Raw genomic sequence first — 14,894 nt, 5'->3', positions numbered from 1 at the left:
ATGTCTTAAATAATATATTTGATACTAATAAACATAAAATACTTCAATACATGGACGTTTTTCAGAAATAAACTTAAAATATCTCAAAGTAAAATAATGCTTACAAATTCGTACGCGATGAGTTTTCGAACGTTCCCTTTTATCGTAATTTAGTCCATGGTATAATAATATACTCCGCCTGGTACTCCATTCCCGTCTTTTCTAGGTCACCTAACTGACACGGGCCTACGTCATCATGCGACAACGCTATATGATAATATGCGATAGCGCTATATATAACGGCCATGTTGTTGTGACGTAGGCCCGTGTCACTATGGGAATGGAAGACCATGTTTTATTAGACTATGATTTAGTCTACTCCAACTGACTACTCGACTATTGCCTATGAATGTGTGCGTAGATGTCATTAAAAATAGCTCCGTCTTTCTCTAAACTGCGTGAGTAAAAAGGACATGATTTATACTCTGAAGTAAGCAATAGTGAACGTTAATATTTAGGACATATGGTTCAGTAAACAACCTGTAACTTATGATCTTTCTTCTTGAATCGAACCTTGTTACCCGCCCGAGGCAAACGACCTCTTCTGCAATTCTGGTATCCTGGTACTTTTGGAATAATGTTTATCTTTATATGTCGCCGTTATGTCGCCATTCAGTCGCCGTTCAGTCGCCATTCAGTCGCCACTCGGTCGCCGCTCAGTCGCCACTCGGTCGCCATTCAGTCGCCATTCAGTCGCCGTTCAGTCGCCACTCAGTCGCCGCTCAGTCGCCATTCAGTCGCCGTTATGCGCCAGTATGTCTTTGTATTGATTCAGTCGCCGTTCAGTCGCCGCTCAGTCGCCACTCAGTCGCCAATCAGTCGCCATTCAGTCGCCGTTCAGTCGCCACTCAGTCGCCATTCAGTCGCCACTCAGTCGCCACTCAGTCGCCATTCAGTCACCACTCAGTCGCCACTCAGTCGCCGCTCAGTCGCCATTCAGTCGCCACTCAGTCGCCACTCAGTCGCCATTCAGTCGCCATTCAGTCGCCACTCAGTCGCCGCTCAGTCGCCGTTATGTCGCCATTCAGTCGCCATAGTAAAAAGGTATAAAAGGCCGGTGCGGAGCGTTGGGAGTTTCATTCATTCTTCGACCGGGCTAGCAGTGACTGGTTTTCGGGTGTAACGTAGTGCGGGGAGGTGAAGTTTCTCCGCAACTTTTTCTGTGTTTGTTTTTACTTGGAATTATCCTAGTGAATTTAAACTTAGAATTTGTGTCTGTGCTTGGTTTTGCGGGGATTTTAATCGTCGTAACGCTAAGTTTAGACTGTTGTGGAGATTCTTTACTACCATGTGTGGGTTTTTAGTTATTGTGAAGTTTTCTCTACGCTGTGTTATGCAGGGACAATGTCAATGCATAGCCCGGGCTTGGAATAGTGTCTGTGTTCGGTTTTGCGGGAAGAAATTCTCGTAACGTTAAATATAGATGACAGTGTTTAAGGGAATTTCACTTTTCTGTTGAGTTAGTTTAATTTAGTGATAACTTAGTTATTTTAGTGTTTTTCTATGGGGTATTTTTAGTGTTTTTCTATGGGGTATTTTTGCTATTTTAAAAGCCAGATCATTGTTTGGACTGACAGTTTGTCCAGCTAAACATTCACTCCGCCTAACGGTGCCAAAAGATTGGATGGTTAGGAGTCTATTGCTCCAAGTTTGAGAGGACTTGGTGTCTCTTTTATATCAACATAAGAGACGAATTATCTCACTAGTCTCAAGGCCCAGCTGTTTAGACGGATGTGGGGACGTCACGTGCGCGTCATTGGGTGTAAATCCTGCCCACTGAAGTCGACAGTAATTGAGACTAGGTCTCCTATTAAATTAATTTATATATTTCGGTGCTCCGGTTCATGCTAGTGCTGGTTGCGGGGAAAGGCTTCTGTCGTGACTGATATTATACTTATAGTCTTTGTCTCGGCAGAGTTTTCCATGTGATCAGTATGTGTGTGTGCTAGGGTACTGATCCACTTATATACACGGAATAGGGCCGGCTTACTTTCTGCATCCTAGCTTGCGAGCGCAGAAGGGGGAGCTACACAAAACACTGGCCTGTAGGTTGCCTTATCGGTCTCGCCTGCCGAACTTTACAGCTTCTCGTAGGGACTAGTGCAGGACTAGGCACTTGCGTATATTACAAAGCATTAGGTCGATGGTAAGAACGAACTATGCTTTGAATATACTAGATTAGGGACAAAGGGTAGGATTAGGGTAGAATCACACACTTGTTTGATGTCTATTAACGTTCTTTTTTAGTTAGGGTCTATAAATTTGAAATGGTTGATATATATTTATCTTTAAGGGTTTTAAAATATGGTTTCTTAATCCTAAAATATGTGTGTTTAAAAGGTAAAGAGTTTAACTGCCTAAATCTTTCTAATTTCTCATATTATAGAATTAGTTCTTCTATAAAATTTTATTTCTACTTTTCATTTCTGGTTGTCTGGTGTAGGAACGAGGTACTGAGTAATAAAATCAGGTATTTACAACATAAACTCTTAATTATCAATCTGGATTTAGGAACGCAGACTATTCTGGGATTGAAGAACGGTTTGTTTTAGGGAACCTTTGTCAGGCAAGAGCAGTACAAAGGATTTATTGAGTGAATACTCAATTTCGACCTCTACTAAACATAATAGTTAACAAATAAACTCGGTGTTTCGTTTATACATCTAGAGAACTAGGAATTCTGTCTAGATTATCAGCTTTGGGGAATGGGATTAAGGGATTAGCATCCCTAGCTTTTGAATATAAAAAAGATAAGTAATTATGATGACTGATGGATACTTTGACAATTCTTTTCATCATCATCTAGGTGCGCTTAGGTTACGAAGTGTTGGTTATAGCCCTTCCGGCTAAACTGGTAGGGTAGGTGTTCCGATTAACACTTGCAAATCGGACTAAGAGCTTCCAGACCTGCATCGGGCGTACGGAGCAGCACGTGTGAATAAATCACACATCGTTTAGAAGATGATAGTTAATTATAATTAATCCTTGAAATGCTAGGGTGTAAAAGAGCTTATCTCAGGAGTGCTGCTTCTTCCCGGAAGCTTAATAGGTGTGGCAGGATTTTACCAACAACATTTTTATATATTTATATCATCATATATGCTGTAATACTTAAATACATTATAGTAAATTTTACACCATCATTTACGTTGCACTAATAAATTCTGAACAATTTTCTATTTCTCTGAATAATTTTCTTTAGATTATTTCTTACTTCCATAAATAATTATTTTATTACCATAAATATGTTCTCAAAATCTAGGTAATAATAAATAGAGTCAGAGTCCAAGATTTAGTTGATACTCATTAAAGAATTTGAGTTTACTGCGGTTCACTTCAGAGGGGTCCTAACTACTAGCTAGACGATCACATGGCCATATTTTAGGGGTAAATCTAAAAGGGGTGTTTATACTATGGGTAAGTTAGTTAAGTGAGGGGTGGGAGTTACAGTACCTATATTTTTCATTTTACCTTTTGTATCTCTGTGAGTAAATCGTATGTGGTGGTTTGGAACAAAGTAGATTTAAACCTCATGTAACCACAAAATGCATACTTCGGAAGGTCAGCGCAGTCGACTGAAACAAATATATGGGCAAAAATATAGAAAAAAAGTAAAATTAAAATAATAAAATACTAATAATATTAAAATAATATAATACTGAAAACTAAATAGAATAAGTAAGTACTGTCGTAACTAAGGGACTATTCTTAGTTACGTCATTTCAAATTAGGGGGTAGCATGAGGTAGGATGAAACGGGGTCATTCGAAGCATGAGTTTTGGATGATTTTAGGAGGGGGGGGGGGTCAAAAATCGATGACGTAATTTATGGACAGCCCCTAAGATGACTCCAACAACTATATTACAAATATTACAGTTAATATTTATACTTGAACGCTGATTTCTTACTCAATTCTTCAGTGCCGCGACAGTAGCAATATGGTGACTCAGCATTTTGAATCTCCGGTGACCGATGCACCAACACCTTGGATGTCTCTTGGGTAAAATCACCCCCTTCACACTCCAGAACACGATCTGAGAATAACTTCGCTACAGCTAAAATAAGAATGTTTGGTTGTGTTAAGGCCTGCACACACGTTGTGTTAGGTTACGTTATTTTTAACGTTAATGTTTATCAATTTTACCAATTATTTATTTTCAATAGTCTTATTTAGTTAATTATTTATGGTTTACACTAGTAACATTTATGGTTTATTTCAGGCAACATCGCTATAACGTGATTGGTTGATGTCTTGGCGGGCGAATAATATCGTTCAACGATTGGTTGACGTCATCGATATCACGCGATGTCGTCCACCAATCGCGAGGCTCTATTTTCCCGCCATATTGGCAACGGTTCTTGGTCGGTTTGATCAAACTCGTGCATTCTGTTTGGAGCGTTCGTGGAAATAGGTAGCTTATTCGGAGTGACGTGCTCACGGCTGTGGGTAACCTAGGTTGCCTAGGCTTGCTAGCTAGCTAAGTTAATTAATTGATGTGTAAACGAATGTTGAGTTTAAGTGTCTAGAGTAATAAAGTAAATGGATGTTGAGTTTAAGCGTCTAGAGTATTAAACAAGTGAATGTAATCAAGTAGTTGAAATAAACATTCCTAATCTAACCGTTTGGAGTTTTCCTTTGTTCCGGTGCCTAGTAGTTGGTCGTTCATAGTTGCAATAAATTGCATGTGATTTAAGATAATTGCCGGCTAAGCTGGCGCAAAAAATTAAATCGGTCGTATAAATGCCGCAATGTAACGAAAAGCAAATGCAATAGTTAGTGACGTGACTCGTAGTGGATGCTTTTAGTACATTCGCTACACTACACATACAAATTCTTGTCCGTCTTATCAATCGTATAGTTAATTATTTAAGTACTGCGGAATGGAGTATCGAGACAAACCATTCTGGTTTAACGATGCTTTTGGATCATAATATTATGTAATTGTGATTTATCTCTAATAAAAAAAAAATCTCATGATAATACGAAAAATCAAGACTCATCATAATAGAAATAATAAGAAAAATCAGCCTGATATACACGTCCCACTGCTGGGCACATGTCTTTAGATCTTTATTGTGTAAATACTGTACTATATTTACACAATAAAGATCTAAATTGTTTGAAGTTCATGTAATTTTTGCTACCTTTTGCAATTTTTCTTCTGGACTCACACTCTACCAGATATTCCATCATTTGTCGAGGAAAAACAACACCCAAAACGGAACAACATTTTAACAGCATCTTTTCGAACGCAGTGAGTGAGTCATAAGTCTTCATGATCATTACTGGAAGATATAATCATTAGGTATTTATTTATTTTTTATTTATTTAAGCTAAAATTATTATGTAAGTACTCGTAAGCATTTCTGTCTGTTAATTAGGTGTTCAATATGTTCACCAACCACACTTAACAGACTGATCAACATCACTCAACAGAGAACTATGAAAATTCCCATACCCTCGTAAGACCCAAGCCAATTTTTGCGCTTTTCAATTTGGAACTTTCTTTTATTTCTATAAGAGTTCATAACTCAAATTTAATTTGTACTTGTACAAGTACGCGGGGCCTTACGAGGATACAATATAATTTAGCAAACGCTTTAACGGTAACAAACGGTGTGGTGCAACCACAGACAAAACATCCTCCAGACTTAGCATAGTCGCGCTGCCCCCTCTGCCACGCATACGGTAATTTTACTCCATGTTCGAGTCGAAAGTGTCTTTGTGTGACGTCCGTGAACTCGTTCGTCGTTTGAACGGACCAATCACGGCACGGGACTTCGCTCACCTCGTCCCGCGCACCCCCGCATTTTTGACATCATCGATTGCATGAAATAATTGCTCTAAACTCGGTCTAGAGGATTCCTAGTCTATGGGTGCAACCGACCCTTTATCACGTTAAACCTGACTATAAAAAAACGTAATATTTCCTCACCATCCTCATCAACGGACATCCGAATATTCAAAACGTCGAATGTGTCCGCAAGAACTGCTATCTGAATGTGCTCATTTGGGTTTAGAGCAAGTACTTCATTACTTTTAAATTTATTGGTACCATGAGATTCATGAGCATTCAATTTATCTAAAACTTCCTAAAACATCAATATAAAACAAAAATAATGTAAGTATTTTTCTGGAGTGTAGGTAAACAGAGGGAAAATAAAATTAATTCATCCCACTGACTTGTATACCTATTACATCCTTCGTAAAGATGGACATTACGGGTGATACGAAGTGGGCCAGTAAATTGGTGCGCAAATCGCGTCGTGTGTGTATAGTTGCTGGTGTTGAGCTAATTAAGCATATTTTCGATGCCTGGGAGGAGTCACGAGATGCTTTAGGTGTCTTCTGTGATTTATCTAAGGCCTTCGACTGTGTTTGTCATGAAACATTAATCAGGAAACTTCATTATTACGGAGTTAGAGGATCGGCACTGAATTTACTTAAGTCCTACTTAAATGGTAGAATACAAAGGGTCGATGTGAATGGACAGCGATCACCTGGGTCATTGGTCTCTATGGGTGTACCACAGGGGTCAATATTGGGGCCTTTCCTGTTCCTTATCTACATAAATGACTTGCCATTCCTTGTTAAGACCCACCATGATATAGTATTGTTTGCAGACGACACCTCACTTATTTTCAAAGTCAAACGACAGCAACAAGCTTACAATGATGTAAACAATGCTATTTCAAAAGTAGTAAATTGGTTCAATGTTAATAATTTACTGTTAAATGAGAAAAAGACTAAATGTATTAAGTTTGTCACTAGTAGTAACGTAAGGCATGTGCAAACAAGTGTCATTGTGAAGGATGAGGAATTGGAATTAGTTGATAGTACAGTTTTTCTTGGTATAACTTTAGATTCTAAACTCCAGTGGGGTCCCCATATTGCTACTCTTTCGAGTAGACTGAGCTCTGCAGCTTTTGCAGTGAGCAAAATCCGTCAGTTAACTGATGTGAAAACAGCTCGATTAGTATATTTTAGTTACTTCCATAGCATTATGGCATATGGTATTTTACTGTGGGGCGGTGCTTCAGAGATAAATACCATTTTTGTTCTGCAGAAGAGGGCTATTCGAGCAATATACAAAATGAACCATAGAGACTCACTTAGAGATAAATTTAAGGAAATTGACATAATGACAGTGCACTGTCAATACATTTATGAGAATATTCTGTATGTACATAAAAATATTGTAAATTTTAGGAAAAATTGTGAAATTCATAATATTAATACTAGAAATAAACATAAGCTCGCAGTGCCCTTCACTCGGCTCCATAAAATTAAAAAATCATTCATGGGTAATTGTGTAAGATTTTATAATAAACTTCCTAACCATATTACTGAATTATCTATTAATAAATTTAAGAATTATGTAAAGCGTAAACTTATTTCTAAAGCTTATTATACCACACAAGACTACATGAATGATATTACAACGTGGGATTAATTGTTATTCGAAATGATTATTAATTTATTAGGTATATAAATGGATATTCCGATGTAATACTATCTACTTCTTTTGTTACTTATGCTTTTTTTTTGACATTTAGATTTTATTCTAGAAATTCTAGACTAGTATTTTTTTATAGTATTTTTTTTTTAATGTTTGACGATCCTTTTGTGAAATTTTTAGTGTTAAATTTGATATGTATAATAATCCAATTTTATTATGGAATAATATTAACATCAATAAATTGCTCTGATAATTAGATTAAGATTAATTACGATTCATAAGAGCTTGTAGCTAGGCCTACATGAATAAAGTAAATTTTATTGTTGTTGTTGTTTGTTGTGTTAGACTGCACGACTGGCTGGCATTGGTGCACACGACGCGTGTTGCACAACAATCTACTGGTCCACTTCGCGTCGCCCGTAAGGCCGATATTTTGACATTTACATATTTTTACATGAATTTATTTTATTTTCCACTTGTTTAGATAGAGCTGCCTTCCAGTATAAAAAAAAATAGTTACGAGTACAATCAATCGTAGCTTTCGGGTACCTATACCTAACAGACAAGGAAAAGTATTTAACTATCAGCAGTGTTACAGTCGCCATCAGATATATCGGAGCGGCCGAGGTTGTCAAAAATATCAGAACTGTAACATCTTGACAAGAGGCGTGTTCAGATATTTGTACCTGTGACTGTCAGCTGAGGTGGGCCGCATTAACATTGCGTGCTAAAACTCACCTTAAAATACGCGTCTAACGAAACTTGGTTATCAATAGTTGTTGCCAAAGCTACCGTCGTGTACAGTAAAGATGGCGTTGGCATAACAGCTCCATGCTCCAGCGCCTTAGCCCTGGTCGTGGTTTCCACAGACAAGTCGCCTTGCTGGACGAGCGATATGACCAAGTCCTGGATCCAGCCGGGCACACCGTTGCTTGCGCTTTGTATTAACCTGAAGTCACAGTTAAGTCTGTCCAAGCGACCTCTGCACCGAATTGGCGAGGGACAGAGCTTGTAATTAGAACACTATTAAATCGATGCAGAGTTAGCTTAGCTTAATTTTAAGTGAGATCTATTTTCTAAAAAAATAATATATTTATCACTATACGTCGTCGACGAGAATATATCTATGCCAAATTAGAGCACCAATGATCAATGTGATGAGCAGACATCGTAAATTTTATAGCATTTTCGGTGCGTTTCGGTGGTGATGAGCTTAGCACAGTGATAAATGAGACAGGCAAATCTATAGACGGGCGAACAAAGTGAACATGGTCAAATTATAGCCTACCTCCCCCCCCTCCTACCTCTCCCCCCCCACCTACCTCTCCCCCTCCCTCCCACCTACCTCTCCCCCTGCATATGGTTTTCGGCCTCGGGAGCTCGAAAACAATACAAAAGGTAATCACGGTTCATATCCCGGTCGATATAAGTCTAGTATAGCCTACCTTTATAAATGAAAGGGGCTACGGTTACCACTTACCAGCACTTTCAACGTGACGCAATTTACTAATATCGTAAATAATTAGCTAACAAGCCTTATCTTATACAAAAAAAAAATCCTAGAAAAGAAACGAATAATTAGTTCGCTCGCCCTATCACTATGGAGCTCGGGTTTTATACAACATAGGCACACGCTGTTTTGGTCATGCAACTCGTCTTGATGATTACTTAGGAAAGTAGTACCCAAGATAGAGCTAATGCTGAACCCTGGCTGTACCTAGTGGAACTCAGGTTTGGTGCAACAGGCACACGCTGTTTTGGACATCCGACTCGTCATGATGTGCACTTGGGAGAGCAGTACCCAAGATAGAGCTGATGCTGAACCCTGACAGTACCTAGTGGAACTCAGGTTTGTTGCGACATAGGCACACGCTGTTTTGGTCATCCGACTCGTTTTGATGAGCACTTAGGAGAGTAGTACCGAAGATAAAGCTGATGTTGAACCCTGGCTGTACCTAGTGGAACTCAGGTTTGGTGCAACATAGGCACACACTGTTTTGGTCATCCGACTCGTCTTGATGAGCACTTAGGAGATTAGTACCCAAGATAGAGTTGATGCTAAACCCTAGCTGTACCTAGTGGAACTCAGGTTTGGTGCAACATAGGCACACGCTGTTTTGGTCATCTGACACGTCTTAATGAGTACTGCACTGGGAAGAGCAGTACCCAAGATAGAGCTGATGCTGAACCCTGGCTGTACCTAGTGGAACTATGTGTGTTTGTTTATGTGCGGAGCAGCGTGATTACCGCCAGTAGGTGTCCAGATGGGATAGTTTTTCGCTCAATTGTGTGGAGTGGACGCAAAAATAAATTCAAGGACATTGGCTCGCTGACCCAACATTAGATATGTAGGAAAGCCAGTTGGCTTCCTTACAAAAAGTACTGGGCGACCGTGTAGGATGTAATAAGCACTTATGAAATTGTATATTAGGTACGTGTGGATGATATTGGCAATTTGATTTTGTCATCTGGACACGTTTTCAATAGACAAAGTAAAAGCTGTAACACTAACAGACAGGCGTACCGGACAGCAACCGGGGTCCGGTTAGTTAGTATATTTCTTGCTCTTGCTTATAGCTGCGTTATTACGTACCTACCCACTCGATCGAACATGAAACAAGCCTCGGATTGGATCAAAATCGCGGCCCGGTACGTTTAGGTAGAAAAACTCCGCGAGCCCTTACAAAGCTCTGCTTTTTGTTGCTAGTACGGTCTACATTATCAAAGATTAAAAAGTAACAAGAATAAATACTTCTCCAAATCTGTGGGAACAGCTTGTACGTCAAGGAACTGGCAGGCAATAACCAAGTGGTAGCAATGGCTCAGTCCGGAAATCGGCATTTGAAGCAGCTTGTTACTCGATAAGCATTGGAGGGCCACTTCTGTAGACAGAAATTTATTTGTTTAGGTAGGTACATAGGTTTTATCGTGCATCAACCTGTTTCCCTACCTAATGGCCCAGTCATCTTAAGCCTAAAAAGAGGGTCAACCTCGGAATGAGAGACAATAAGCTGGAAACTCGTATACACCTTCGTTATGGCATTTTAAAGGTTCTCTTAAAAGTCGACGCATATAGCGTGTGCGCGTCAGAAGTTATTCAAGGTCAAAGTTCATGAAAATCGGTTTTTCGCGAATATCAAGATGCACCAACACTGTTTACATGTAGGGAAGAGTTGTAGAGCATAAAATTTGTGACACGTTAGGTATCGAATTTTTTTTCATGAGATTAGCCGTTTTCAAGATATAGGGCACAGAAAGCGCAGTGATCAGACATACGTACTATTAGTTGGTTTGATAGTGAACGACACCTTGCATTTTGTGACTATGGGCTGAAACTTGGCACAATTGATTCTTAGCTGGTCTTGAGTAGATTCTGACTGGGAGCTATCGAGAACCACGGCACATTTAGTGGGGGGGAGGGGGGAAAGTTCGACGCTGCCGCGCTTCAATTGAAGCATCATTTCTTTAAAGCTATACATATTAGGGCATGTGATATATCATTTCCGGATAAATTAAGAATGGGGAATCTATTTTTGGAACAAAAACAATGCACTTTCTAACAAAAAGAATTAATGAGAATGAACTGAAAACTACTTCAACTTGCTATTTTAACTACAGATAAAGATTTCGGGAGTTAAATAAAAGCATGTGAAAACATTTTCTTGTACTATTAGTACTTAAAATGTACCTCTTTCCTGTAGAAATACCTTAAGTTAGAGGCTATAAAGCTTAATTTCCTGATTAAACCTCAATAAAGGGGTACCGTTTTTGTATTACATAAACTATGTAATAAAATCATTACATATATACACACAAGCTGTTAACTAATGTCCACAGGAGGGGCCACTTTTGTTTTAAAATCTATGTATTATTCATAAGTGTCATTTTAACGATTAAAAAACTTTATAGAACGTATTATTCACACAGATTACCAGCTCGCCTTACATAGTCATAGTGCATTTTCCGTGCCGCTGCGCCTTCTATGCCGTATATCTTGAAAACGGCTAATGGCATGAAAAAATGTTTGATACCTAACTCGTCGCAAATTTTATGCCCTACAATTCTTACCTACATGTAAACAACATTGGAGCTAAGTATAGAAAATTTGATATCCGCGAAATACCGATTTTTATGACCTTTGACCTGGAATAACTTCCGACGCGCACACGATATATGCGTCGACTTTTAAGAGAACCTTTAATACGTCATAACGAAGGTATATACGAGTTTCCAGCTTATTATCTCTCATTCCGAGGTGAAACCCTTAATTTAACTGGGCCATAACTATATTGGACTTGAACATCCCAGCAATATTTGACGTTCCAGCAAAATATGTAAGAAGATAATAAGATACAAGTGGGTAGAGTTAGAAAAGTCCTCAGAGATTGTGATCCCACGCAGTGCAAATGTTGTTTTAAACGTCAAACTACTATGAAATTATGACGTATAAATAACACTTGCACTGCGTGGGCTATCAAAATCGCCGCAGACTTTTCTTGGTCTAACACTATACTCGTATAAACTACCCGACTTAAGAAAAAACAACGGGTTGCACTCCGGGAGTGCCGGCAGAAGTGAAAACTCAATGACATTGTAACAGTTTTTCGATCAGGTCACGTGTCCGTCTTACGTATTACGAATCTTACGGTCACGTGACCTGTCGCGAGTTTAATATTTTTCCCCATCACAAAAAGTGCACAGCGCTGCTAAAGAAGTTTTCACTTTTAAAAAAATTGGGGGTACTTAGTGTGTAGATATCAGGGATGTTGCGAACATCCGCATCCGCATCCGCAACCGCGGAACTTCCACATTATTTTCAACATCCGCATCCGCATAAAATCGATGCGGAGCTTATGCGGATATTGCGGATGCGGATGTCGAACAAGTCGGTACAGGAACGTCTTAGCGGCGGCGTAAGTGCTAGGTAATTTCGTCATTACCTATAACCAAAGACATATGTAACTTCGTATAAGACGAATAAAGTCTAAGGAAAAAACGTGCCTCGGAATTCAAGTAAAAGTCATTCTCGAATAGATGGCGCACACACCTTTAGCCTATCCTCGGCTAGATGGCGTGACGACACCGTTTCATATTTAACAATTTTAACATATAGATATCAGTGAATGAACATGGATCAAACTGATATAAAAATAATAAAATCATTTATCCATATATATACATTTTTTGATAACTTTATACGTTTTCATTTTGAGTTTTAGTCGTGTGTCGATAGATGGCAGTAAATTTACAGTGACTACAAAATTTACAATGACAGAACCCCTCTATACTATCTATTCTTTTTGCTATAACGAAATCGTCTAGAACCAGAAAAGTCGGCCAAGTTACTGTTTATTAAATATAACGCACCTATATTCTTGCTCAAATACTAAACGTTTCGTTTTTTTTAATAAAAAAATACTAAAAATGTAATATTTGACGTTTTCTAAGTACCTAATCTTGACATCCGCATCCGCATCCGCGGATGTGAGCCTTGAAATATCCGCATCCGCATCCGCAGATGTCAAAAAATCTGCATCCGCAACATCCCTGGTAGATATCACCAATGATCTACGATTCGGCTGCTGGATGTCACAAAATGCGATCGACTAATAATAGCGACAAAATGCGGTAGGCATCACTTTACCAGACATGCTTGTTTGATCAGTAAGAGTAATGATGACGAAAATTGTTTTGATATCCAATAGAACCAAAAGTAACCGCCAAGACTCATCATCTATATTAATTCCCTCTTCTATCGCCACTATACACATTGAAGGAATATTCTGTAAATAACCAATATAAGATAGGTAATAGACCGGTACAGATGAGCATATACATACAGATATAGTGCATAATTGTTTTCGTATTTTCTCCGAAACGTTCGTATTCATTGACGTTTATACGTCATTATTTTATACGTCAATGTTCGTATTAGTCATGCTACTTCAGTCAACCTCAATACTTTTTGTACCGAGACTGACTGAAATAGCAAGACACGTTCGTACGTTTCCGTGAAAAAACGATGGATAATAATAAGTATGTACTCTGCATCTGATTTATAGAATTAAAAAAAAAAACATTTTAAGTATCTGCATGCCAGTGCATGCTGATGGTCTTTTGTCACCTAAAGATTGACTAAGCAAAAGTTATTACAGTCGATAGGTATTAAAATTCTCATCTTCTGCTTAACTTTCTAAAATCTTTTCTACTAGAGTCTGAGCGGAAAGAGAAGAGTCGTAGAATGTATGGGCTCCCTTACATTCCACGACTCTTCTCTTTCCGCACAGATTTTAAAAAACATTTACAATAGGTAGTAGGTATGTAGATATCTACGGACTGTTGTTAAGCGGGAAAACGCTGCTACGAGGCCTACGGCCAAGCGCGCACCACGACTTTTTGTCGCGCGATAATTTAGTCGCAGAAATGTAACGTATGTGTTTATATGGCAGTGCGCGCATATGCGACAAAAAAATCGCAGCATTTTAAAATTGTGATTTGTCACATTTTTCCGCGACTGCTCGCGACGCGATTGTCGCAAAGTGAATTGCAGCATACGGAGTTGTATGGCCCCGCGCGCACTGCGATAATAAAATCGCACCCCGGACCTCAGTCGGCATTTCGCTCTCCGAGCGTCAACATATCGGAACCTGCTACTCCAATGGAATCACAAGATGAGACGCTAGATGTTGACCGTTTAATTATAGAAATAGAAGGAGATCACCTTTGTGGTATAAATACTCAAAGTCATACAGCGATTGCATATTGTTTCACGACAAGCGACTGGTACGAAATCCATGTCGAGAATGAACAAATCGTCGACTTTTCATCGCAGTGCGCGCAGTGAATTTTCTGCGATAAATTACAGCGCGATTCTAAAATCGTGTCGCAAAAATTAAAATCGTGGTGCGCGCTTGGCCTACGAGTACGCGGTACAGGGTAGGTGGTACGCCGTGTAACAAATCGCTGGAAAGGGTCAAAAAGAAATTGATTGTTACAAAATGAAAAAAATATGGGTTCCTACTTACATTTTTGAAAATTTTACGCACTAGATTTTTCGTGCTACTTTCTTCGAGAATGTCATCCGGAAATTCGAAATTGTCGGGCAACTCCAGGCGACAACCGAATATGACATTTATAGCATAAAGCTCAACTGGGGTCAATGTGCTGAGGTCCAAACTGGAGTGTTCAATTTAACAATATACAGGCTGTCCATAGAAGTATGGATTAAATCGGATAGGGGTGTAGAGGAGGTCATCCTAAATATTTTCGACTAACATTTACTATTATACAAGTGTTACTAGTTGATATATTATATGACATTTTGTTATGAATTTTCGATGTTTTAACGCTCTCAGAAATACACAAAACGTACAATGGTTCACATACAATTTAACC

At 38.9% G+C, this 14,894-nt stretch overlaps 1 protein-coding gene and 1 long non-coding RNA gene across 4 annotated transcripts in view; one reads left to right on the top strand and one right to left on the bottom strand.

The window, feature by feature from the left end:
• LOC134798249 (adenylate cyclase type 10-like) overlaps window positions 1–14,873 on the bottom strand; it is a 57,264-nt gene extending 42,391 nt beyond the window's left edge. For 2 of the 3 annotated variants that reach the window (XM_063770631.1, XM_063770632.1), the window contains exons 1-8: window positions 14,525–14,873; window positions 13,144–13,282; window positions 10,252–10,381; window positions 8,238–8,448; window positions 5,976–6,132; window positions 5,185–5,325; window positions 3,948–4,094; window positions 3,511–3,614 (exon numbers count right to left, since the gene is read on the bottom strand). In XM_063770631.1, coding sequence (XP_063626701.1) covers window positions 3,511–3,614; window positions 3,948–4,094; window positions 5,185–5,325; window positions 5,976–6,132; window positions 8,238–8,448; window positions 10,252–10,381; window positions 13,144–13,270 — 1,017 coding nt within the window. In that variant the 5' untranslated portion in view covers window positions 13,271–13,282; window positions 14,525–14,873. The remainder of the gene's footprint in view (window positions 1–3,510; window positions 3,615–3,947; window positions 4,095–5,184; window positions 5,326–5,975; window positions 6,133–8,237; window positions 8,449–10,251; window positions 10,382–13,143; window positions 13,283–14,524) is intronic. The other variant, XM_063770633.1, reaches the window with a different exon arrangement.
• Window positions 1–14,894, top strand: part of LOC134798273 (uncharacterized) — a 683,132-nt gene that overhangs the window by 379,317 nt on the left and 288,921 nt on the right. The gene's annotated exons all lie outside the window — the stretch shown is intronic.

Source organism: Cydia splendana, chromosome 16 (genome assembly GCF_910591565.1).
Source record: "Cydia splendana chromosome 16, ilCydSple1.2, whole genome shotgun sequence".
Taxonomy (NCBI): domain Eukaryota; kingdom Metazoa; phylum Arthropoda; class Insecta; order Lepidoptera; family Tortricidae; genus Cydia; species Cydia splendana.
The sequence above is the reverse complement of the archived record's forward strand: the minus strand, read 5'-3'. Positions and strand labels throughout refer to the sequence as shown.